Source organism: Poecile atricapillus, chromosome 1 (genome assembly GCF_030490865.1).
Source record: "Poecile atricapillus isolate bPoeAtr1 chromosome 1, bPoeAtr1.hap1, whole genome shotgun sequence".
Classification (NCBI taxonomy): Eukaryota; Metazoa; Chordata; class Aves; order Passeriformes; family Paridae; genus Poecile; species Poecile atricapillus.
The window spans coordinates 30,572,004-30,597,299 of NC_081249.1; the positions used below are offsets into that span (position 1 = coordinate 30,572,004).

At 41.3% G+C, this 25,296-nt stretch overlaps 1 protein-coding gene across 2 annotated transcripts in view; it reads left to right on the forward strand.

Annotated features, from left to right (window-relative positions):
* Positions 1–21,492, forward strand: part of LONRF2 (LON peptidase N-terminal domain and ring finger 2) — a 35,208-nt gene extending 13,716 nt beyond the window's left edge. Inside the window, exons 2-12 of one of the 2 annotated variants that reach the window (XM_058855022.1) lie at positions 1,847–1,965; positions 5,230–5,352; positions 6,276–6,437; positions 6,886–7,111; positions 9,069–9,165; positions 9,526–9,640; positions 10,878–10,999; positions 11,822–11,980; positions 14,944–15,106; positions 17,065–17,214; positions 17,604–21,492. In XM_058855022.1, the coding sequence (XP_058711005.1) occupies positions 1,847–1,965; positions 5,230–5,352; positions 6,276–6,437; positions 6,886–7,111; positions 9,069–9,165; positions 9,526–9,640; positions 10,878–10,999; positions 11,822–11,980; positions 14,944–15,106; positions 17,065–17,214; positions 17,604–17,762 (1,595 nt within the window). In that variant the 3' untranslated portion in view covers positions 17,763–21,492. The remainder of the gene's footprint in view (positions 1–1,846; positions 1,966–5,229; positions 5,353–6,275; positions 6,438–6,885; positions 7,112–9,068; positions 9,166–9,525; positions 9,641–10,877; positions 11,000–11,821; positions 11,981–14,943; positions 15,107–17,064; positions 17,215–17,603) is intronic. The other variant, XR_009279346.1, reaches the window with a different exon arrangement.
* The last annotated feature ends 3,804 nt before the right edge of the window (positions 21,493–25,296 follow it).

Sequence of the window (25,296 nt, forward strand, 5' to 3'; positions counted from 1 at the left end):
ATATCTGGCGTCAGTCCACACTCCAGCCATAAAAGGCAGCACTTCTTGCTGCTTCTTTCCTTCTCATCCGGTGTCCTGGCACTTAAGTTTGTGTGGCTGTACAGTGAACTAGTTGAGGGGACACCAATCCTCTTAAACATTTCTATTTATTTGTTGCTGTTGAATTAACTTTTGGTCAGTTGATTCTTTGCTGATCTCGGTGCAACCACGCAAGCCTGGTTTGCTGCACAAGCAGTAGAATCAGCCCAAAAGAGGGGAGGAGATGGGAGGGGGATGTGATGTTGGGCCATCTCTCCTGCTGTGTCTTTGAACTTAGAGTGGTGGCATCTGCTGCACTTGTGCTTGCTCTGTGTCCATGCACATGTGTCTGTACCTGGGCTGTGCATGGGCAATGTGTTCTTACTGAGGGCGTGTTCAGAATGTTGGTGTTTAAGTGAGATCCGAACAGTGAAGCCCAAACAGACTGAAGAGAGCATGAGAAATATGGAGGAAGGAGCCCTGTGTGAACATGTGTAAGGTGACACTTGGTGGAAAAGTTTGGACGTGAAGTTTAAAATTTGTGGAAACGTGTCTCTCAGCACACCTTGGAGCCTTTGTAAAGTTAATTACCAGTTCTGACAGCTCATGTTTGGGAAAGGATTACTGCACCACTTAGCTGCCAGCAGCCATCTTCCATCCTTCCAGAGGCCTTTCCCAGTACACAAAGGTCAACAGTGGCCAAAAGTAAATCTCACATAAATCTCATCACGTATGATGATATAACTCTTCTAGTGACCAAAAGCAGAGCGTTTTTTGGGACTTAGTGTGTGTTTTGCAAGGATGCTGTCGCAGCCTGCTGCCTTCTTGCCAAGCTGGGGATGTTGTGGCAGGGAGGTGGAGAATTGACTGGACCATGGGACATGAGGTGGTCGCTAATGGCTTGAGAGCTACTGGGCGGATGGCTGCCAGTGGTGGTGTCCAGGGGTTGGTAATGGAGTTGACACAGTTTAGCACCTTACTAACAGTTTCCAATCACAGGCAAGTACATTCTGCCAGCAGGTTTGTCCCTGACACCAAACTGGAAGAGGAGGAAGCAGTTGCTGGGGGGCAGGTTTAAACTGACAACCTGGGGCATGGGCTGACCAGCCTTGCCTACTTCTGCAAAGGAAATACGCCTGGGACTCAATAACTCTCTACAACAGGATGGGCTGGACTAGATAGCAGATCTGCAGAAAAGAGCTGGAGGTCCTGGTCAACAGGCTGAACATGGACCAGCCAGTTTTTCTGTGGTTCTATGAAATTAAAATGTGTTCTAGAGACCTTAAGAAAGGACAGAATAATAATGCTTGGGAAGTTCATAATCCATGTGAACTGAATGATTCATGAATTTGTGGAGGCAAGGTGTGTGATCATGAGAGGTTTGCTTGCCCTGGGGAAGGCAAGCAGATATGAAGTGTAAAGGCTGCATGCATTCTTGTTATTTAATGGCTTCCAGGAGCGTTTTAGCTGAAGTCCTGCACTGGTGATTTCTTTCTCCACACTGAGAGTAGAAACACTTGCGGCTTTTTTCTTTTTGCTTTCTGCAGTGTCCTGTAAGCAAGATGGGGAAAAGAGTAGTGGCATCCTGTTTGGATATTAAATATGTCCTGCTAGATAAAACACAGAGGTTGCTTCTTCAGGATGAGAAGAACATACTTTAAGCAGGAAGAAATGAAGGAATTGCCTTTTTTTCCATTACAGGAGAGTAATGGAATTGGTGTGAAGTAGTGATTTTTTTGGTTACGGTGGCTGGATACGAGGTTATAGTATTTAACATGTTCTAGTACTTTCTTCAGTTAAATTCATTGCATCTGTTTTTGTTTTCCAGCTCCTTGCAAGTGTTCATTAATAGCACAGCGGGCAGAGCTCTGTACCTTGATGAAAAACTACCAGCAAGCTCTTCACGACGCGGACATCCTGTGCCGGAACAAGCCCCACTGGCCCGCGGTACGGTGCTTGCCTCTTGTAAAGACCAAAATGAATTGCTTCTTCTCGGGGCTTCTCTCTGTGCTGGGAACAATGCTGCTGGGGGTGTTGTTGGAAGAATATTGTGGCGTTAACAGGGCCAAAAACGTCTTAAGTTCTTCAAAGAACAAGTCTGGAAGGTCCTCAGAATCTCTCCAGCTGGTGGGATTTTGGTGGTGGGCAGCTGGTGGTGTGGTTTTGTTCATGCTGGTTTCTGTTACCTGTTAGAATTTGTGCTGCACCTAGGCAGCAGAATCAGTCCGTAAGGCTCCAGCAGCCCAGGATGGCCTGCATGTCTCTCTTGAATGATGTGTCCTTCAGGAAGCAGGTGGCTTTGACAGCCTGCTGGCCAATGTGTGTTTCTGAGGAGCTACCCAGACTGTATTTCAGGATTGTTTTCTTTCCCTCTTTAATCCTAAGATTTCATGTCTGTGATGTCTACCTGTGTCATGGTGTTTTATAGAGGAGTTGGGATTTTTTTCATAACCAAAGGGTGTGCCACAAGGAGCAGTGGGCAGTTTGAAGCAAGTATTAGACATTACGTTAGGAGAGAGAAATGGAAGAAGCACATGGTGTCCGTCATTACTACTGGTTGCCTCAGGCTGGACTGAGTGTCCAGCAGTTCATCCCACGTAGGATTATACCTTCAGTCAGTCTCTCAATTTATGAATTAGTATTTGCTATCAGTAGCAAAACTGCAGCACAGGTTTGAGCGGATAAAGCCTCTGGCTGCTTTCTGGGGAGAGTGTAGTGTGGGGAATTGGGGAAGGATTTTAGCCAGACATTGTTTTCCTGTGGAGACTAAGGAGGTGTTGCATAAATGCCTCGGCTTCTTGCCTGAGCAAGCAGCTAATGCTCCATTCCCAGCCAGGGATGATGTAGGGCAGGCAGAGAGGTGCTGTCCGAAACACTGTGTCTCTGGCGAGCAAACTAATTGTCTCTGAAGGCTATCTGTCCTGTCACCTATTAAAACATTTCATGATGGAAGGCAGTTCATAATCTTCCCTTGCATCCAGTTTGCTTCTCTATCCCAGATAATTTCTCATCAAGTCAGGAATCCCATCTCTGGTAATGGTGGCTGGATTTCTTTGCAGAGGGAGAAAAATTAATTACGCACGTTCAGATGTTTGCTTGAACTGTCTTCTGTTTGCCTGAATCCATGGAAATGTGATGCGTGTCAGTCGTAGGCGGATAAAGGTTTCATTAATCACATCTCTGAAGAATGTTAATTGAAAATGAAATTTGTCATCATGGCGTAACCAGCAGTGGTTCAGACGTACTTCACTTGTGCTTTCATGTTTGTGAGGACATCGACATAAGCTGTGCTGACCCAGAATCCATGTTCTGCAAGAGTTCTGGGCATCTGCTTTGTTTTGTGTATTGCAGCATCTCATCCAGCAGCAGAAATTAACTCAAACATTTGCTGTGTAGTTTAAAAAGAAACAAACCCAACATAAAATTAAACTTAATTCTGGGAGTAGCTCCTAGGATGCAAGTGTTCACCTGCTGGTATCTTTTGGCTTATTGATAATAGATGTAGTGGCTTGCTGAGTTACTGGTGAAACTCCTTGGTGTGCTGTAGTCATTGGAGCATGACCAACTTGATTAGTTGCTTTCTTTTCAGTTGCTATGAAAACTGGTTCCTTGGACTCTAAAGCAGGGAGAAGTTTCCAGTTGTGTTTTTATATGGAGGGTAGACAGAGGTGCCCTCCTGCCTGCTGCTCGTGTTTCTGTTTGGATCTCCCCTTCACTCCAGTGCTTGTCAGGGCATGTGTAGTATATGAAAATAGGAATGGGAAGGTGGCAGTCTCTGAAGTATAGGGGCCTCTAGTCCCTGGGCCTAACCCCTGGTGTTGGATCTTTAGGTACTTTGTCTGTGGACAGCCCAGCACATTCCTCCCTTGCAGGTCAGATAAGGACATTGCTCTTACGGCCCTGAAGGACGAGTCCAAACAAGCTTGCAGGCTCCCCAGTGCAGTGCAGTAATGCTGACAGTGATGGCAGGCATGTAAAAGGTTTTATGGAGGCTGTGCAAGCATCCAGGTAAGAAGGTCAGGGTCAGGCCTCACAGTATCTCTCTTCTTACTGCATTGAGGAAAAGAAAAATGTGTCTTGCCTGGAGAGAATCGATGTGTACTGAGACTTCTTGTACAGGTCACCAAATTATAATTGTGTTAATTAATCGGGCCTGTGCAGTGCTTGCTACTTGCTTTTGGCATGAGTGTCCTTCTTCCAATTCCAGTGGAATGGTAAAGATCTTAACAGGTCTCAGCTTGGATTGCAGTATTGAAAGAATGAGGGAGTTACCTGCTCAGGAAGATTATGTGATACTGCATCTTTCAGCATTATGATGAAGGAAGAAAAGTGGATCTGCTTATCTAGCCAGTCTCTTAGATGAATGAAGCTATACGTTCAGTACAGCCTAGAGCTGTTCATGTGGTCAGAAGTGTGGACTTGTAGAGCATGTTTCTGTCTAATATACAAGAGGGAAGTGTTTAAATGCACACTTAGTTTCTTTTCATTGTAAAGGAAGATATTTCCATAGTCAGATTAGAATTGTAGTTTGTTATCTGCAGGTAAGTTCAGAGGCAAGGCATTCCACTTTTGCTACTAGTAACAAGTAAAGTAGGATTTATTCCCAAGCTGGCTACGATAGCTGTTGGCCATGGATGTGTTACTCTAGAACATGGGAGAGATAGGGTGGGCTAAAATGCTTCAGTTTAAGCATTGGTACATTGCCCTAAATTCATTATGGTTTTGGGACAAATAAAACAGGTGAAAAATTATCTCTGTTCTAGTAAGACACCCAGGAGAAGTGACTTATCATGGACTCTCTCAGCTGCCACTTCCAGACTGCCCTGTGCCACTTCCTTTTCCGTGCAGGTGCATTGCATTTTAAGTGTGTCCTGGTATGTTGAACTGTTCTCTGGTGTATCCAAGCACAGTGGGATGTGTAGTAGACTTAGTCCCTGGTGGAGGAAAACACCCCTCCTTATTCCCAGCTCTTCTCTCAGGAATTGAGCAATGTCTTTGGCAAGGGATGATGAAGCAGAGGGTTCCTGGGGAATCTTTCTTCACCAGAAGGGACTGAATTTCTTTCAGTCACTCATGTCAAAGAGGTTGTTACCCAAAAAGCATCTTATTCTTCACCTGCAGAATGACTTGAACTTTCAGGTTTGTTTTCAGGTGTCTTGCTGCCACTTCAGAAATGATCTCTAGATTTGTATGTTTCCTTTGTGTGAACAGGGCCATTATGTGAAAGCAAAAGCTCTCTCTGGATTGGAAAGGACTGAGGAAGCATTGAAGGAGTTTCTTTATTGTGTTGCCTTAAATCCTGAATGGAGCTCAATGAAGAAAGAAGCCCAAAAGGTATAAAATGTATTTACTGGCTGCTTGGCCACTGTGCTGCTTTTAATCCCACAGACAAGCAAAATCCATGGTATTTCAGGTGATTGTAAACACCCAAAGGATAGTTTGATTCAGTAGGTTCTCCAGTAAACCTTCTCAGCATTATGCTATGTAAGGCACCTCTTGGGTTTGGTTGATGCCTCAGCCAGAGGGATTATATATTTGTGAATTCCACTGCGTAGGCTTGAGCCTGCTAATTTAAGTACCCATCAAAAAATGACTTCTATGTGGGAAGTGACAGAGGATTGAGAAGAGGAAGCTGTGTGCTGCCCTGTCCTGGAAAAATCCTGCAGTCTTTGTGGCATTTTGTTCTTGCTAACAGCCCATCATCAGGTTCTCTGTGACCATCCATATGGGCAGCTTTTTATAAAAATAAAACAAGGATTTGGCAAGATGTTTGGTGGGGACTGGTCAAAGGGAAAGCAGGCTCTACACAGCTTTAAGCTAGGGGTTAAATCTGCTTGAGCATGGAGGAGATGGATAAGGAACACAAGGAATGTTTAAACACATCTCTGTTAACTGGTTTTGATGGGAGAGCATAGTCTGAAGACTTCTGGAGTCTGGAGGCAGGGTCTGAGTGTCAAAATAGAGATGCGTAGGATCAGGAGAAGGATGCAACAAACTGCTGTCCTGGATGCTCTTGGGGAACAGAAGCCTTTGTTAAGAAAGGTGAGCAGCAGAAGAGCACCTTGGAATGTGACTGTGCTTGTGGTGGGCACTGCCATTCAGGTTTCCCGTGAGCATTGGGGAATGCAGGATGTCTTGGATGTTGCAAGCTTTCTGGCATCTAGAAACCGTGTTTGTGCATCTGTATTCACAAAAACAGAAATATCTATGTTGTAATTATTACTTTTTCTTCTTTTTTTTCCTCTCTAATTGGCTAGATAATGTGTGAGATGTTTTTCCCAGCCTTTGAAAATGTGCACGATAGTCTAACAGCACCTTTCTCTAGTCGAACATCCCATACAAGATTGAAACCTGCATTTCTGAGTAGCATAAATACACAGTCAGCTGTGGAAGATAACTCTGTTGCTGGGTCCTCAAAGGTAAAGCAAAAAGTGTTCAACATCAAAATATCAAAAATAGCACATGGATTTTTCTCTGATCTGTGTGACACTGTCTTTACACTTACTTTCATGGTAAGCCTGTTCTCTCCATTACTGTTGGATGTCTTACTGGGATGTACTTCCTCAGAAAAATAAGAGAGTGAACCTTTTTCTTCAAAAAACAATGTGATGCCTTCATGTGGGGGTCAGTTGTGTTTGTGTTTTTTTCTACTGAAGATTTTAGTATGACAGGAACATAATTTCTAGAGACAGGAGCTGTAGGGAGAGGCATGGGCCTACTTCATGCAATTGGGAAGTAACCTTTGATACAGACCTTTCTCCATTGCTAGGCCCCTTGTGGGTACATTGATTTATTGCTGATGAAACTAATAGATAAAATTAAATCAAAATGGTCTCATGCTGGATATAACTGTTCTTATTTTTTTAGGATACCATGTTCAGGTTAACAAAAACCCCGTCCCAAGAATCTGACGTATTCAGAAGCACTGATTCTTCTGTTACCCATCATGTTCTGGATCTCTACTTTGATGACAACAAGAAGTCTTTGGGAGCTATTCTCTCCAGTTTACCTGGGGTTGGCTTAAAAAGAAAGCTGTCCAGTGATATGAGGGATTTGCAGAGCTTGGATGTCCCCAATAAGATTCTTAAAAAAGGTTTGTGTTGTAGCTTAGAAAAGCAAATTTATCTTGCACATACTGAAAAACTGTAAACTTTTTTACTCCTCCCTTTTTATAGGTATCAATAGAACATTCTCTACAGGAACTGGGATAATATTTTTTCTGCTCTAACAACCTATTTACATTATTCCGGAGCAGTTTAAATTCATTGGATGACAACTGTATTTTTCATTTTCCAATGTAATGTGTGTGCAATCCACTCACCGTTTAGTCTTCATGTTGGCAGTGCCATTTCCATTTTCTAGATCTCAGCTATAGCTGAAGTTCATTGTCTTTCTATATGATTGAAAGATGAAGTAAGCCTGGAAACTAATCTTTAACTAGCATTAGAAACTGTCACATGCAACTTTACATGAAATTTTCCAAGCAAACAAAGAAGCCTTTTAAAGGGTAATAAGTCCCCACCCCCCAGTTTTCTGTTACTTGATATAGCTGTGCTTACAATTTGTATGCTTCTCAAGCTTCTAACAAAGACCTCCAGACTGGCTTTAGTAATCAGGGCTAAAAATGCTGAAGGCAATACTTCACTGTGTAGTGAAGAATTAATTGGTTAACATAGACTTTGAAAATGTTACTATGCTGGTGGGAATTTTTTCCCTTAAAGAAAAAAAAAAAAACAACCCACACCTTGACAAGTTTGACTTCTGCCTGAAAATATTACAAGTCTTCAAGTACCACTGGCTGTCTGCAACCCCTACAAAAGATCAATATATGGCCAGTTTCTGATCACGTTGCTGTGGAGGAAAAAAACCTGTACTTGCCTGTAAACTGCAGACTCAGTAAATAGATTGTGAAATCTGACCCACCTGTATCTTCACAGGGAAGGCCAGAGATCGTGTTTTACCCATAAGCACTAATTTCTGGTCTCTGCTAGGTCCCAGTGCCATGTTACTATTTGCAGAATTAACACAGCCAGGTTCTTGCAATTACTAAAGGCTAACATGTGAGATGTAGGTTAAAGATAGCACTGTTTTTCTTTGTAGGCCACACACTACCTATCCTATCTGTGCTTGAGATAAACCAGATGCTGAGCATAAGTTACTCTTTAACAAAGCATCCTAGTGTTTTAACTTAATATAAAAAGCAGAGCTTTTTAACAGTCAAGAATTTGGTTAATAAAAAACATGTGGAGGCAGCAGTCATGGCCGTGTTGCAACTCATCACAAAGATGCAAATTGTAAAACAAATTGCAGAATTTGCTTGTGTAAATGTCTACAAAAGCTGGAGCTGATAGCTTTTGAGCCTGAATAGTGCTGCTGTGAAGTTTGAAGTGCATACCCTTAAAGTCAGTTTAACCCAGAGATATAAATCACCCCCAGAAATCAATCTGGGTAGAATTTTAAGAGAAGTGTTTTGCCTCTCTGTTTGCAGATTGTTGAGCTAGTAGAAGCTGTGTTAGCTAATACAGCTCCAGTAGCCCTTTCAAATTTAAGCTGTTTGAAATTTGGGATTTCTACAACAGCCTAGTCTAGAAAAATGTAAGCCTTTTTATATTTGTAAGAAAAATTACCCCTGCTGAGAAATCTGTAATAAACAGTGATGAAATATTTTGACTGTGTGTAAACAAGTTAAATTTTGGACTTAATGTACTTGAAAACATCTGGCTTGGCTGATGTGGGGGTGGTGGGAAAGGAATAGCAGAATATTTTGAAAACTAGTCTAGAAAAACCCACAGCACAATCATTTTTAGAGAAGTAAATAATAAGTATTCAGCTGTAAAGTGTATTCTCTGGCCACAGACATCATCCTCTGCTCTCTAGAAGATCTCCTGCCAAAAATCTAAAACTTACATGAGAAGTATGTTTGTTAGAAACAAAACTTCAGGAAAGAAAATATATGAATTAGTTTTTTTTGTGGAAAAGTCTACAGCGTAAAGAACATTGGAAAATGCAGTAAGGCTTACATTTTTACTATAATCTTCTTGGCTACTTAGATGGAGATGTTTTACCTGAAAACACCACTGACCCTTCAAGTGAAATACCAACAACTCTGGTGGATGCGTCAGACTTCGAGTGTTCCCTCTGCATGAGGTATGTCTGACTGTGCTGACCTGGAATTAACATAACAAAGCCTCTCTAGCTTCTGAAAAAGTTGTCATGGTGTGAGAAATCTGCTGGAGCGTGTCTAAATCATTGCCCTGTTCCTTTTTGCTAAACTTTACATCTGGTGAATCTTTATAGATGTGGCTTTCTCCATTATGTATGCAGTTTTTTGTTGTTTACCACTTGTAAAAATGAAAACTCTTTTTGTATCCTTGGATAATGCTGTCACCTGTGCTTTATACAAAAGCAGAAGAGAAAGAAAGAGCTAGGACTAGTTACTCCTTTCCACACACTGGGAATTGTTTTTGTTGGCAGCTTAGTTTTTCTGTTCCATGTTTTCATGTTAAGGTTGTTCTACGAACCTGTTACCACACCCTGTGGACACACCTTTTGCCTCAAATGCCTTGAGCGTTGCCTTGACCATAATCCACTTTGCCCACTCTGCAAGGAAAAACTGTCAGAAGTAAGTATGTCCTTGCCCCAATTAACAAAACTGCACGAACTTGAGTTCTTCTGAAAACATCTATGTGGAGATTTTCTGTGCTCTTGTGAGCTTCATCCAAAGCAGCATGGCCAGCAGGGTGAGGGAGGGGATTCTGCCCCTCTACTCCTCTCTGGTGAGACCCCCACCTGGAGTGTTGCATCACCTCTGGGGTCCCCAGCACAGCAGGGAGCAAGTCCAGAAAAGGGCCATGAACATGGTGTGGGGCTGGAGCTTGTCTCCTGTGAAGAAAGGCTGAGAGTTGTGATTGTTCAGCCTGGTCAGGAGAAGGCTCTGGGAAGACCTGATCTCAGCCTTACAGTACTACAAGGGGGGTTATAAGAAAGATAGGGACAGGCATTTTAGTAGAGGGGGAATGCTTTTGAAGTGAAAGAGAGTTGATTTGAAGAGATTAGATGTAAGTAAGAAATTTTTTACTATGAGGGTGATGAAACACTGGAAGAGGTTTCCTAGGGAGTTGGCAGATACTCCATCAGTGGAAATATTAAAGGTCATGTTGAATGGGGGGCTCTGAGAAATCTGGTCCATTTGAAGATGTCCCTGCTCACTGAAAGGGTTGGACTAGATGACATTCAAAGGTCCCTTCCAACCCAAACTTCTATGCTTCTATGAAACTGGAACAAGGCAGTACTGACAGCATCAAGCTATGCACAGACCTCATTTGCTTAAGGATATGTTTAGCATTCATTGGAAGCAAGTGATTTTTCTGGTTCTTAAAGAAATGGAGGCTTCCACTATCACATCAGGCTTGTGCCTGGGGACCCCAGCCATAGCAGTTCATATCAAATTTCCAGTTTGTGTGGAAACTGTGGTGTATGAGGAGTGGCTGCTCCTTGGTCAACACTTGTCAGCATCAGACATAAGGTATCCCATACATTGTACTTCTTGCATAGTACTTCAGTAAGCTGACAGCTGTAGATAAAAAAGATACATGTATCTTTGCAGAAGTGAGGATAAACTGCCTTTTCTTCCTGGTAGTACAGCCTCTGCCACAAAAGGGTATGGGGTTAGAGTTTAAAAGGACAGGGAGGTGAACCACATAGGCTGAAGTGGAAGTTGTGGTGCCTGGAGGCTGAAAAGGGTGAGGAATCTATACAGTCCTAGTTGATGTGCACTTTGGCCTCAGGGAAGAATGGGCTGGGAGGAAGAGATATTACTTGTCTTGTTACCAGACTTAAGAGTTGACTCTTCTTTGTAGTTTCTGGCAAGCAGAACTTACAAGAAGACCGTCCTTACAGAAGAGCTGATAGTCCGTTACTTGCCAGAGGAATTATCTGAAAGGAAGAAAGTTTATGAGGAAGAAATGAAGGAATTGTCAAAGTAGGCTCCCTTTATACTACTGACAGCTGTTACAAAAATGTGTTTTTCAGTCTAAATTACTGAGGAAAATTAACTTGCTTTATGAAAATGCACCAAAGGAATGAATTTGTAAATGAACCTGCCAGATGTTTTGTATTTTTGACATGTATCTTGCAGATAAACAAGTAACAATGTGCTTGGATGGTAGAGAGGCACAACAGTATTCTTAAAAAAAGATAATTGCTTTTTTCTCTGAAACATAATAGCTTTAGAAGTTACAGTGTGGGTTTTCTGGGAGTGGAATTCAAATTATCAATGGGTTATACTTCAGGTCAGGAGAAGTTCAAGGATCCAGTTTTGTCAGTGACTTGTGAATGTTGTGCTATAACTGAGCAAAAAAGTAAAACAAAACATGCAGTTAATCCTGAGAAAATTAAGTGGATTAATGGGCTTTGAAATCAGAGGGGTATACTGAGTTTGGGGATTCTCTGCCATCTTGCTTTGGACATAGCTAATTCTTAAGTACTTTGTTACTATGAAAAGTTGTCACCAAAATCTTGCCATGTGTATGTAAGATGTATTGCTATGCATGTTTTTGGGAAATTGGCTATTTCTTGACTTTTTTCCTGTATGGAAGTAGGTTAGAGAGATTGTTTACTTAATGTATTAAGGAAAAGAGTCCTGAAATATTTTTTGTATTGTGAAAATGGGAAACCTTGAAGAGATATGCATTTACAAAGATTGAGTCTAAGGAAGTAATTTGTCTTGTATTAAGGATATATGATGAATATACCAGCACCCAGAAAAAAAGGTGATTTTTTTTTTTAAACAATTTTCTTACAGTTTGAATAAAGATGTTCCCATCTTCGTATGTACCATGGCCTTTCCTACCATCCCTTGTCCACTCCATGTCTTTGAACCTCGTTATCGCCTAATGATAAGAAGATGCATGGAAACTGGTACCAAGCAGTTTGGCATGTGCTTAGCTGATGAATTAAAAGGGTAAGGAGATGAGCTGAGAATGTCCTGTTGTTGCAGAGGCTGCTGTGAGCTAATGGAATACTGCAGCACAGTATACTTGTCTCCCCAAACCACTGTGTTTTCTTCCAGCCCTGTATGAACCAATACTAAAGTTGCTTACTTCTTAGTTTTGAACTTTAAACATTCCTTTTTACACAAAGATGTAATTTTATTACTCCCCTGTTGGATAATAGCAAGAATGCAACTCATCCTGCTACTACAGGCTCCAAAAATAGCATTTAATTGGCTGTGTGTTTGGAAAGCTTGCTGGCCTGTTTGTTCCAGTGAAAACTGACTGTCTGGGTAAGGTTTCCCCCCCCCATCTACTCAGTTTAAAACAAAACAAAAATAAGTCAAAACATTCAGACCTCCCATAGTTTTCCTGAAGGAGTGGTATCATTTTAATGAGACAAAGTATACCCTTGGCTGAGAAGTCTGTTTTGCTGCTGAATGTTGAATTTGAGTGTTTGTCTTTACTGCTGTGTTGCAATGTCTAAACTACCTGCAGTGAGTGGGTTGCATTGTCTTTCTATATGATCATACCTTTCATCCATTTTTGTGAATTCTGACACTGGTGTGTTTCCAGCTCCCTATGCAGAGACTGACTAGATTGAAGGTCCCTTACAACACAAAACTATTCTCTGATTCTACAAAAGCCTTCAAGTTTAAGTATTTCACAGCTAATGGGGTTTTGAGACCACGCTCATGGGAGAAACATGAGGTGATCTTGAGAGGTCTGCTTTATGAGATGCAATAGTTGCTGACTTCAGAAGCTACCTTGGCAGGCTGTAGAATGGATGACGAACATGGGAGTTTTTAAGAATGCATTAGACAGGCATCCTCAGGGGAAATATTTTTGTATGTGATCATCATTGGAGCTGAGAGGGGGGCAGTCATTACTGAGGCTTGGCAGCCTTCTCTTGTCCGCTCCATGCTTCTTTGGGGGGAAGTTTTATTTTTCTCCCAGACTGGACAGTAAGAATACTTAGCTGTAAGAATACAGGAGGTGCTGCAGCTTCCAGTCAGCTGTGGCTGTGCTGCAGTGCCATTTGGCATGCTGTCAGTACTGCACTCAGTGGAGTTCAGACTCCAGCAGCAGCTGATGTACCACAGTCCTTTTCAGGCCTATTACCAATTTTCTGAAAGTGAATATTTGTGAGAGTGAGGACAGAATTACCGTAGAACTTCAGTGATAACTCTTCTTACAAACCTGCATGCTTGTGGAAGAGCCAAACTTATCTGGAATCAGGTATAGTAATACAGAGGTCCAAGGCATTGCAATCCCCAAAACACAATAATTGGTTTGTTAGGTAACTTTATGAAAGGTATTTTAAAATGCAACAGTATGGTTAGATTTCTATGTCCTGTCTGGTTTGAGTTACTAAAATAATTAAACTTTTTGAGCATGATGACTTAAACCAAACATTGAGGTGCAGGAAACCTTCACCTGCAGACACCTGGCAGGCTGTTCCAGCTTCTTACACAAGTGAAGAAGTTATGTTTATTCAAAGTTGCGAAATCAACTAGGGAATGCGAGAAGTGGGGAAACTTGTTTTGCCTCGTCTACTGAGACATGGATACATACCTCCCTTGAAAACACAGTGACAAAGCATATTTATAGTTCATTACCTTCCTCTGTTTTATTTCTCCATTTTAACTTATAATTGGTAAAAGAATATAAGGTCTTAATGTTGGCAGCTCATTTTATGCCTGTCTGCAGGTGCTTTATTGTCTCTCTGATATAGGTCCCTGTCTACCCAGAAGTAAATCCTCTAAGACCAAAAAAGAAAAAATCATCACTTCTACAATAATTTCTAAATCCAGTATGAATATCACTAAAATCATTCATTAAAAACAATTTTTATGTAGCTGTTTAAATAGTGTATAGTGTAATATTGCTATAATAAACTAACAGACTTGCTTTTTTTAATCAGTCCTATTGGTAGAGCACCAGGACTTACCTGTCTGCAGCTCTGCTCCTCCTGCTCTTCCTGATTTTTTCCTGTACACTGGCTGGGAGAGAGCAGTTGTTCACAGTGGTGAGCTTCCCTCCCACCCCTTCCAAACCCATGATTTCTGGTAGACCAGAAACAGGAGTCATTTCTTCATCACTCCACTGTAAGAAATGGCCAAGCCCTAGTAAAACAAGCATATCCATGATAAAGAATTTATCAGACCCTGCAGGGTTTGGTATCTTGACATGAGACTAGATACAGTGCTTTCTCCTGCTTAACAGTAGGCTGAGGTGTAGACCTGCAGATGTATTGTGGTGAAGAGTCATTGTGCAATCAGCCTGTCTAGTCAAGCCACTGCACCACAAAGGTAGAATTAAGTAAGCTTGATAAAGTAAAAGTTTATTGTATGCCTATTTCCAGGTTGAGATTAAAACCTGTGCCTACTTTAAATATAAAGGATATAAATGTGCTTTTGTGAAGAGGATATTTTGGGTCTGATTTGACTTTTTTTTTTAAAAAAAAGAAAACAAATGCAAGAAAAGACTTGCTATATAGAAAATCTTTTTCTTCTAAACCTGCAGTCTTCTGCTTACAGCTTGGAGTAGGGGGATATCCCTCACAGCCATGCATTTGTTCTTCAGTTTCTGTATTTCCTTACAGTATCTTTACCTATCTTGTTTTCTTTGCAAACCAGATGAATTACCACCAGCAGCTGGCAACTCCCAGCATGAAACATGCTTCATGTAGTTTTCTGTCCCTTTCCAAACCTCCCACCCCACAAACCTGCCCTGAAAATGCTGCTGCCCAGGTCCTCTGAGGGAAGGCAGAAAGGGTGGGGGTTGTGTGGCTTATGTGAATAAGCAGAAATGTATTGTCACCAAAGCAGAATCCTCTTTCAAATAAGAAATGGTGAATTAGGCCCAGTATTTGTCCTGATGTCTATAAACACATGTTGATGACTTCCGCTTTTATGCCCTTCTGTCATTTCAGATTTGCAGATCATGGCTGTATATTAGAGATCAGGGACGTAAAGTTTTTTCCTGATGGACGCTCAGTTGTTGATACAGTTGGTGTCCGTCGTTTTAGGGTCTTAAGCCATGGCCAGCGAGATGGATATAACACAGCAAACATCGAGTATCTTGAAGATAAAAAGGTGATCTATGGTGCAAAGTTATTCATACCCATGTATTGCTGGATTCACTTAAATAGCCTTTCCTTGTTGCATTTCAAGCTAGCTGTGCATTATTTTTAAGCCAATATCATTACAAATACACTCAAGCTCTGTTTTAAAAACCATGGAACAAACTCTGTATCTTCTTTCCCTTTCTTCCTTTCTTCCTTTATAATTATCTTTGCTTAATGTGTTACACTCCTTTCATGGATCTCAAAGTAGCTTCTAGGATGCTGAGGTCATGGTACGTAGTTGAGGTTAAAGTAACATTTTAAAACTGGTACAGAATTTAAAGCCTTCTAAAAGCACATGGTCCTATTGGTAGAGAACTGAGTGTTGTCTTGCACTGAACAGACAGTTGGCACACTTCATATGTCCTCCAGGTTCTCATTTACAGAACAGGTCCTCAAATAAATGTGGGAGTCTGCTCTTAAAATTATTTCTTAGGGACATGTAGTTAACCATGCCCTGTACAAGCATCCATTAGAGCTGACTGAGAGCAGAGAAATGCAGAGAGGGGAGTAGCTTTTAAAAGCAAGTCCTCTTAGCAAACCTGCATCGAGGCAGGTGTTTGTGATGGGTGTTGGCCAAAGGCTGAATTTTTGGCCATGCTTTCTGGATCATCTTCAGACCGTGTCTATAAAATCTCGGTAGCTGTTAACATTGAGCTGAGCGGTAATCTCCTGCCACTTGATGAAGTCAGTTTGGTCATACAGCTCTAGCACACTCTCACAGTTAAAGTCTGTAAAGCCTTAGCAGTGCTATTCTAACCTGTGCAGGGTGATGCAGTTGTTTGCCAGGGCACAAAAAGTTGAGCTCATGGAGGTGGCCCTGCCGGTGAAAGACTGGAATAGGCAGTCTGCTCAGAGTGAGGTATGTGCTCTGTTTAAATCCCTAGTGAAGAGTAGTGGAACTCAGGTGTACAGGCATTGTTTATAGATGCTGCCAGAGATCCATCTCTTCAAAAAATAGAGTAAGATTTACCTTGTCTCACATTGGAGGCTAGTATCTGTTCAGTGCCCTACATCCATGATTTGTCTGATGGTCAAAAATCTCAGTCCAATGATACCCGTTTTATATGCTCTTAGATACTTACCTTATGATGAGATTAATTGCTCTCTAGAACTGCTTCTTCTCAACTGTGAAGGGCATCTAGAGCAGCTAGATCAGAAGTGTATCTGAGTGAGTAGCATAGGTGAAACCATCTAAGTGATGTGCACATGTTAAAGGGGAAAAAACCCCAAACAATCCCAAACAAAAATCCAGAATCAAATTCCCCTCAAACCCCCCATAAATCACCAATTTGTAGTGTTTTTTGCTTATGCTTTTTTTTTTCCCCCCCTAATAGCTAATAGTAGGCCTGTGCAACTAAAACACTCTGCTTCAATGAGGGTGTTTCTCTATGGCTGTTTCTGGGAAAGCATCACTTTACCTGCTTCCTGCCTGCTCGGGTGTCTACCCTTCTCCTTCTCCTTGGCTGTCCTACCATGGCCTTAACACTTCTATAAAATAGTGCTGGTCTCTTAAGTGCTGTAGCCCCCCTGTCTCTGTGCTCGGTGACAGTAGTGTTTGTTTTGTTTTGCCAGATGATGGGCCACTGTCCAGAAGCCATTCTGTGACAGGGACTCGAGATTGTGGGTTTGAGATGATAAATGTCCCAGGATTAGAGAGCATATTCTTCTATTGTGCCAGAATTTAGGAATGGATACTAGTGAGGCAGTTACTGCTCTAAGAAATATCACTTCAGAACACCTAGGGGAGGGTAAAAACAATCCAGCATCACAGGTTTGAAATCTGAGACTTAGGCACAGTTGGCTTAGATAAGGACATTTGAACAGCTGTAGTCACTGCATTATTTTGCTTCGTTTGCTTCTAGGGAAGCATATGAATTCCACAGTATCAAACCTATTTTGTTCCATCTTTCTTCTTTTAACAATAAGGTTGAAGGACCAGAATACGAAGAACTTGTCCGCCTTCATGATTCAGTCTATGATCAAGCTGTTGCCTGGTTCACTTCTCTTAAAGACAATATGAAAGTGCAGATTCTCAATCATTTTGGATCTATGCCAGGAAAAGAACCAGAGCCACAGGTAATAAAACCTGCCTACTTACGCAGCCTTAGTCTACACATAATTTTAACACTAGACTTTTTTTCTGAGAGATTTTTGCTGTGGTTTTATATATTCTAGAGTCTTATTTACTCAATTTTGGTCTGTTGGTATGAAGCATGGTAAACAATATACCTGTGAAATTTGGTAGCTGAAAAGATAAGTCTTAATGGTGTATACAGATAAAGAGAACTGGTAGCTGAAAAGATAAGTCTTTTTTACAGATAAAGAGAACACCTGCAATTAAGTGTTCAGTTGTTGCTTGTTTGGTGGTGACTTTCTTAGCAAATAGAAGGTGAGAAGGAAGGTGATGTTCTTCATGGGGCTGGGCTGGTGAATGTATAACTGCATGCTTTTCCATCCTTTTGCAGAGCAACCCCAGTGGTCCTGCCTGGTACTGGTGGCTCTTGGCAGTGTTGCCTCTGGAAAACAGAGCTCAGCTGGCTATATTGGCTATGACCTCCCTGAAAGATCGTCTAATCGCCATCAGGCGCGTATTGATATTTGTGACTCGCAAAAGACCCAGATAACATGGACTTGTGTTGTGAGTGGGCACCAAAAACATCTCATGACAGGTTGTTCTGGGGGAGGGAAAAGGGGGAGGGGTTGTTTTTTTGTATTTTTTTAAGATTCCTTCAAGAAGGAACAGCCCTTTCTGACTGCATCCTGCATCCATCGATTGCATCGGTTTGTTGTCTGGGTATTCACCAAACCTTGCACACTCTCCTGTTGTCCTGGTGAAAACTGAGCCTCTACAGAGCTGTGCTACATTTAGAATGTAGCTGGTGGATGTGGATAATTTCTTCAAAGTACTTTGATAGAATTGATGTTTCTAGCCAAGAGAGTTAAGTACTAGAGTAGCGCCACTGGCCTGCATGTGATCTGGATTTTCACTCAATAGGAAAAGGAAACTGGACTGTGGATTGAAGAGGTGTTTCCCAGATATTCTTGAAGGTAGTGAACAGAAGAGGAGTTACACTGCCCAGCAGAAGTATGCACGAGGACTATAACCAGCAGTACTATCTGTTAGTGAATTGGAAGGCAGTCTGTCATACATCCACATCTCCCTCTCTCTCTCTCTTCAGCAAATAACAGTCTGAGGAAAAAACAGGTTAAGCCGTTTGTAGTCAAGGCATCTGAGGATGTTTGTCTCAAAGAATAATAGCTACTGAATAAGCACACTATTTGGTAGCCTTAGGTAATCCCTCCTTTGTGATTTACATGCTGTAGCAGAATAAGTATATACAAAATGTTTGGAAAGATGTGCTTTGGTTTCTTTGAGGAGAGAAAACCCAAAGTAATCCTAGCCAGTCTTACTGCTAAATTCAAACCAAGCCACTCACTAAAGTATGATAAACACTGCTGTGAAATAATGATTTCACCCCAAGTATGAGGGAGGCATGCTGCAGTTTACTCTGAACACCTGCTCTACGGAGTGGAACCAGTGAGGATGAAGGGTGGGGAGGTTTCCATCTCCCTCCTCCCGTGGTCAGTGTCATGCCGATGTCCCGTTACCTTGGGGTGGTCTCTACTGAACGTGTTTCAAACCTGAAAGTATTGTAGTTTAGTACCAGTTGCTGTATGTGATGGAAATCAGTCCACAGTAACGCCGTGAAAGGAGTCACAAACCGAACCTATAAAGGCAAGTCTCAATGCAAGCTTCAGTCAGGTGTTCACCTTCGTTTGTCTGTTTGATTATTTTTTATGTATTGTTTTGTTAATATCTAACTTTGATAGTTATTAAATTGATCGCTTGTCAGTCAAATGATCAAGGTATGCTCAACTGCCAATGAAATAACTCAGTGTTACCAATTCAATTGGCATAGTTTCCTGTAACTAGAACTGATACTACCAACAGGGAAAAAAAGTTGACTTGAATCTCCATGTGCTGCAAGCATAGCAAGACCAATGTAAAGACTTGTTCTTAGGCAGAAGTCTGGTAAGAAGAAATGGCTGCTTACCTAAATGGTCAAAGTGCCTGGTTTCTTTTTTAGTTCTTTTCTCCTTATTTGTCAATGAAGAGGTATTTAAACTTTTTTTTTTTTTCCACTTTGTACATGAATTCTGGAAGAAGACTGCATTAAAATGCAGTGATTGGGATATATTACCTGCTCTCTTTGGGTATTATAGTTATAACCTCTGTGGTCTGGGAAACAAAAATTCAGTTTCTTTCCTTTCAGCAAATGGCTACCACAAATGGTTTCTGTAACATACCCTGAATGTACTGTAACTGCCTCTACCTTGAACACGCCTTTTCTATTTAAGTAGTTTGTAAGTATATTCTCTGAATTGTGAAGTGCATAATGTACAACCAATGATGTCATAACCTCTACAGTAGCCTTCTGCAAGTTCTGCTACCACCACCAAAATACTCAAAATTCAAGTTGAGTGCATTTCCTCCAGGATTTGAAGATGATGAAGAGGAATTCACTGAAGTATAAATAAACTGTTGTGTTTGTGGGGAGGAAATGTTAGAAGTCAGTAGGTCTTCAGCCGACTGTCAGCTGAGCTACTGAAGGGTGATTCCACAAACTAATTCTCGGACCAGAAGATGGACTGTATTTGATCTTGCAATCCTTTCTATTTAGCTTCCTGTTCTTCCCATTCCTTTCCATGCTGTGTATTTCTTCAAGACTCATTCATCTTGCTTGTTTGTGTGTCTGGCCTAGTTTTGAGTATTACTAGTTTAGCTGAAAGAGGTTGCTGATGGTATTTGTGTATTGCTGGTTCCTGATCTTATATGTGCTTAATTTTACAGATAGTGCATTTAAGAAAAAAAAAAATCAAGGTGCTAGTTAGTGTCTTCTTGGCTTTGCCTCAGTAAATGTTAATGTTAATATTCTTCTCTGCAAAAGTGATTTTTTCAAGATAACTACTTTTGAGGTACTTCTGACAGAAAACCCTATGAAATGAGAGGTTGTTTACTGCTGTTTTGTAATGTGTAAAGACATTCTACATGGGAAGTGACATTGCTGTGTTCATGAAGGCCTGCATAGTAGAGTAATTGTTATTGAAAAGAAAGCTGAACTGTAGAGGGATTTTTTTTTAGTCAAGGTTTAAAGCGGTTTGTGAATATTTCAGTGACTGATGTTTTGGATAAATGATAACAACAAAGGAATTGTCTGTATGGATGCAAATAATGATATTAGCAGCCCAAAGCTGACATTTCTTCCAAAACATTGAATGCTGATCAAATAGCAAAGCTTTAATAAATAGATTAAATCACCACTGCCCTGTGGTACTTGCTTTTTAAGGGGAAGTACCAGTTTCATTTTTACCAAATCACCTCTGCCATATAATATCTGCAGCATCCAGTAGTACCTCACAGGAAAAGCTGTCTTGTTGCTTTTTAGAGGAAATGTCCACGTTACAGCCAGTCTGCGCTTAGGTGTAACTTGTTGCCAAGGTACATGTGGAAGCATTGGAGCTGAGCTCCTGGAAGAGATAGACAGGATTTGTTGCCTTTCTAGCTCATTACACTTTTCTTGCTTGCTGTCCAAGCAAGGATGCTGGGATATATGATGAGTCTTTTCACTGTGGTGAATGTGGCCCTTCTTTATACATCATAAAGAGGCCAAAAAGAAAAAAAAAAAAAAATCCCTCTACCTCTACACCTGTTGTTCACCTGTAAAATTTCAAGCTACAAAATTATATATATATATTTTAACTTTTTTTGTCTTTCAGAAGCATACTAATTGTTTGCCACTGAGGCCTTTTATCTACTGTATTTTAATATGTTCATTTGATAGTCATCGAGATATCTTTGTACTTCTAACCTGTAGAACTTGTCATGTTTCTTACTGCTCCTTTTTCCTTGTTCTCCAGTCCACTTTTAAATTGATAAATAGAAAGCTGTACACTCTATTCCTGTTACATTTTTCACTAGTGGAACTGGTATTTTGGTAGCGCCTTAATTTTGCAGTTGTGAAATGATTGTATCAACTCTTATCTGGGGCTTCTGACCAGATGTAAATGAGTATGTTTAATGTAGATAAACTTGAAACCATTTTTTACTGTTTTAAAGCTAGAAATGAAATGGAGTGTGTACATATGTATAAATATAAATTATTAATCTGCACCTTTTTGTATCTAGTAAATACAGGAGAAGTTCATGTTCTAACCACATTTGGCACTTCTTGTTGCATAAACAAAGCCAAAACTTTTTTTAAAAATTGCAGTGTTCATTTCATGTGTATTTGCAATATTCATGGGAAATGTGTTTAATTTATGTGATATTTGGAATAAACCAGGTTGAATTTATGAGAGTGTGAGTTCATGGGGAAAGCTTTATCACTCATGAGGCTTTAAGAAGCAGATGGCATCCCAGAAGCAGTGGTTAGATGTTGGGGTTCATAAGTTGCATGGCAATTGTTTTAGCCCCAGTGCAAGGAAGTTGGGGGAGGCTGCAGACGCTGTGGCACAGTGGGGTTTGCTGGGCACCCAGGGCAGACTGCAGCACTGGGTGTGAATGTGAGGGGTGGATTTGAAGGAGGGTTGGAGGGCCTCAAAATAAGGGAGACTGGAGGAGTTGAGGGGCCCTCAGCAAGGGCTGGGTTGGAGGAAGTGAACCTGTAGCTTTCTCAGGAGTGAGCTGTGACAAGGATGGGGCATGATCACGAAGCTGCCTCTTCCTTTTTGTAGCTTATTGGATTATTTAGTAGCCCTAAGCATGACCTGACTGGCCCAATAGACTAAGCTCAAAAAAATAAATGGCTACAATGAAGATCAACAAATGCTTTATTGTCTAAGCCCAGTGAAATAAAATACCTTCAGGGTGCTGGGAGAGAGGCAGTGTTCCAGAACAAGGCACTAGCACCAGTGTATCAGGGACACTGGTCAGCAGCAAAACTTTGATGATCCTCATAGGTTTCATCTGACTCAGGATGTTCTCTTCTAAAGCAGAGTTGTGTGAAGGCAAAAGCCAAGCCAGGCTGTGGAAAGCATATCGTATTCCTCAGTTGCATCTTCCTGCCAGCTAAGCTGTGGAGCAAAACTGCTGTGAAGGCTTTTTTGTAAATAAAAAGGGGCTTTTTTTCCCCCCCACCCCCTTTTGGTGTTGGATTGACTGACCTTTGTGTCTGTATTCACTAAATTTCTGAGCATGCAAACATCAGTTACAGGACTGCTCTTTTAGGTTGCACATGTGTGTGGGAGTGTCTGTAAATGCTGCTTGAGCTGCTTCAATACCCCAGACAACAGCTTTTTGAAACAACTTTCCTTTCACTGAAGAAAGGTTATCAAGGTTTCCTTTTTATTACCCAGATCCTTGTGCTCCTTGAGACTTGAGAACAATAAAGTAATTGCATGATGTTAGTAAAAAACTTTTTCCCCCCTTATTCTGCATGTCCTTTGCTAGTAGATAGATACCAAGCCCTGCAAAGGCAGCATCTCAGACTCTGCCTGCTTCCCTGCATAATGTCATTCCTAGAGTGTGGAAACCTTAGTGGTCTGTTGTCTCACATCACTAATCAAACCAGGAACCAAAAATAATGCTGCTTAACTCTGTCCAACAGCACTTGCTTGGAGCTGTTACCTATTGAATAATATAATAGAATAGGAATAAGAAAGATTGGGAGAAAATCTGATACTATCAAGTGAAAAAAAGAATAAAAAGAAAGTGAATCCATGCCAGCACTTTGCTTAGTTCTTCTAATGACTCTGCCTACTACACTTGTAGCTAAAAGACAAGCATGTTTTCCATTGCATTTACGTTACATGGTAGGAACAAGTTGTTTCTAAATGGAGATGAATATCACTTGCTGACAACTTTTATAGCTCTGTTCTGCCATATGTGGGGTTCTGCCTTGTCTGCTAAATTTGGGACTTCATGCATCCATGGAAGAAATGTCTTCACTTGTAAATGTTTCTTATATTTTTTCTCATAAACATCTGCTGCTCTTTTTGTGCACCAGCCATATTGGAGCCCTGCTTCTGGGAGGACCTGGATTTTGAACACACAAACTTTTGTTGGGGTCCAGCTAGTTAATCTCATGTCAGACAAAGTTAGAGAAATCACTCTTGTCCTCTTTTCCCTACCCAGTATACTCCAGAGGCAAAGTGGGAACTTTTATAGTCCTGTGTGCATCAAACCTGAGGATGGCATATTGAGAATGGTATACAGCAAGTGACCAAGAGAATAAGTTGTCTTTAACCATAACAAAAGCCAAAGGGAGGGACTTCTCTGTAGCCCCTTCTTATTCCTAACCTATTCCTGTTCACAACATCATAAAATCCTTCTACTCAGTTCAGCTCACAAAGCCCTCATGAGACCCACTGTCCATCATCCTGAATCTTGCCTGTGATTCCCTGCCCCTTCTCATCACATCTTGTTCTTCCCTTACTGACCCACTGGCTTTTCAAGGGAGAAAAAAGGTAAACAAACCAAAAGCCCAGGAAGGTTTTGCTGACTGGTGGCTTCAGTTGCCAGTTCTTTGGCCAAAGCTATAGTAAGAGAGCAGGTTCAGGCTGCAGGACTTCTTAAATCAGAGTAGATCTAGCAGGGAAAGGTTCCTTTAAAGCAAAAGGAGGGAAGAAATACAGTGTCCATCATACTAAGTGGAGAAATACCCAACTTCAAGCTCAGCCCTGCCCTGGAGCAAGTACCTCATGTTTTCTGCTAGTGCCCTGGAGCAGGTACCTCACAGTGCTGGCTGGTTGCCCCTGTTGGCTAAGAGAACACAGTCTTGTTGTAGCTAAGTAGTCATGGTACCAGAAAGTGCCCAATTGCCCTGTGCCAGCTTTGTTTTCTTTTGTCTGAAATTATTTGGTTTGGGCAGAAGGAGGAAGAACATCAGTTGCCTGAATGGAAGTCCACCTAGCAAGGGCCCAGCACCAATGTGATTTCCCCATTCCCTCTGTGTTCAAGGAAGATCTATCTCCATGAGGCTGCATGGAGATTTGAACTTGCCACCAACATGTCTTATCATCAGTTCCAGTTAAACCACCGGTGACAATGTGTGTTACAGAGAACGTCTTGTATCGAGAGGTGTAGCAAAAGTGGCAAGGTAAATTTGCTTTCTGCCACTTAGGTACATGTCAGCAGAGCCTAAGCTGCATCAGGGGCTTTCTAAAGGGTGACTTCATTTCTGATAACTTCATGCAAGTGCCTGGAGCCCTGGCCATACTTAGAGAAACAATGTGGAAAGGACACTGTTGTCTACAGGCACATCAAGAGGTGCTTCTTCATGTGGATCACTCTCAAATCAACTTTTTCAGTAAATCTTTGTCAGTGTTGTAGACCCAAAGCTCATTTGCCAGTGGAGACCAAGATTCAAATAGAGGTATTAAAAGAAAACAGAAGTTACTGACCCAGAGCCGGAAATCACTAAGTAATTTCCTGCTCCTCCTGGTTTTCTTTCCTTGGTCTCTACTGGAAGTGGAGGGCAGGAGGGCACATGAGGGAACATCCCAACCTCAGGCACTGAGCTCTGTGGTGGCACCAGAGCAATTCCAGAGGAAAGGTGAATGCTGAATATCCAGCCTGGTTTGCTTAAGGTGCAGTGTTCCCAAAGCTTATGTGTATTTGTGGAAAAACTGGAAGATAGGAACTTACTTTAGAGAAAGTTGTTATTATCCCTTGCTGGCTGTTATGAATCAACTCTCTGCCCCCACACCAGGTTTACCTATGAGGCTCAGGATTAAGCTCATTTACACCCAGGCAGAGTAAATCTCCCATAAGAATTGGATTATTTTCCTAGTAGTCTAATGTTCTTTCTCAATATAGAATACTAGCAGACACTTGAAAAGTACAAGAAATGCTTGAATGGGAAAATGAAAAGAATCTGGCAAGATGTTTCTCCTAAGTCCCTCAATTTGAGTCTTCTATATATCCTGGAAAACTTCTTATCCAAATTTATATATAGAATTTTAGGGAGGCTCTGAGTTTGAGCAAGTAATGAGCCATAATGATGGCATTAATAAAAACCCAATAAATTCCTTCTATAATTCTGCAGTATTGGGACCTCAGTACCACAGTATATCAACACTTTCCTCAGATTGATTGTGCATAAAAATCTTACATTTTTCCTCATTTTTGCATTGTTTGTCTAGACTCAGTTTCTGTTA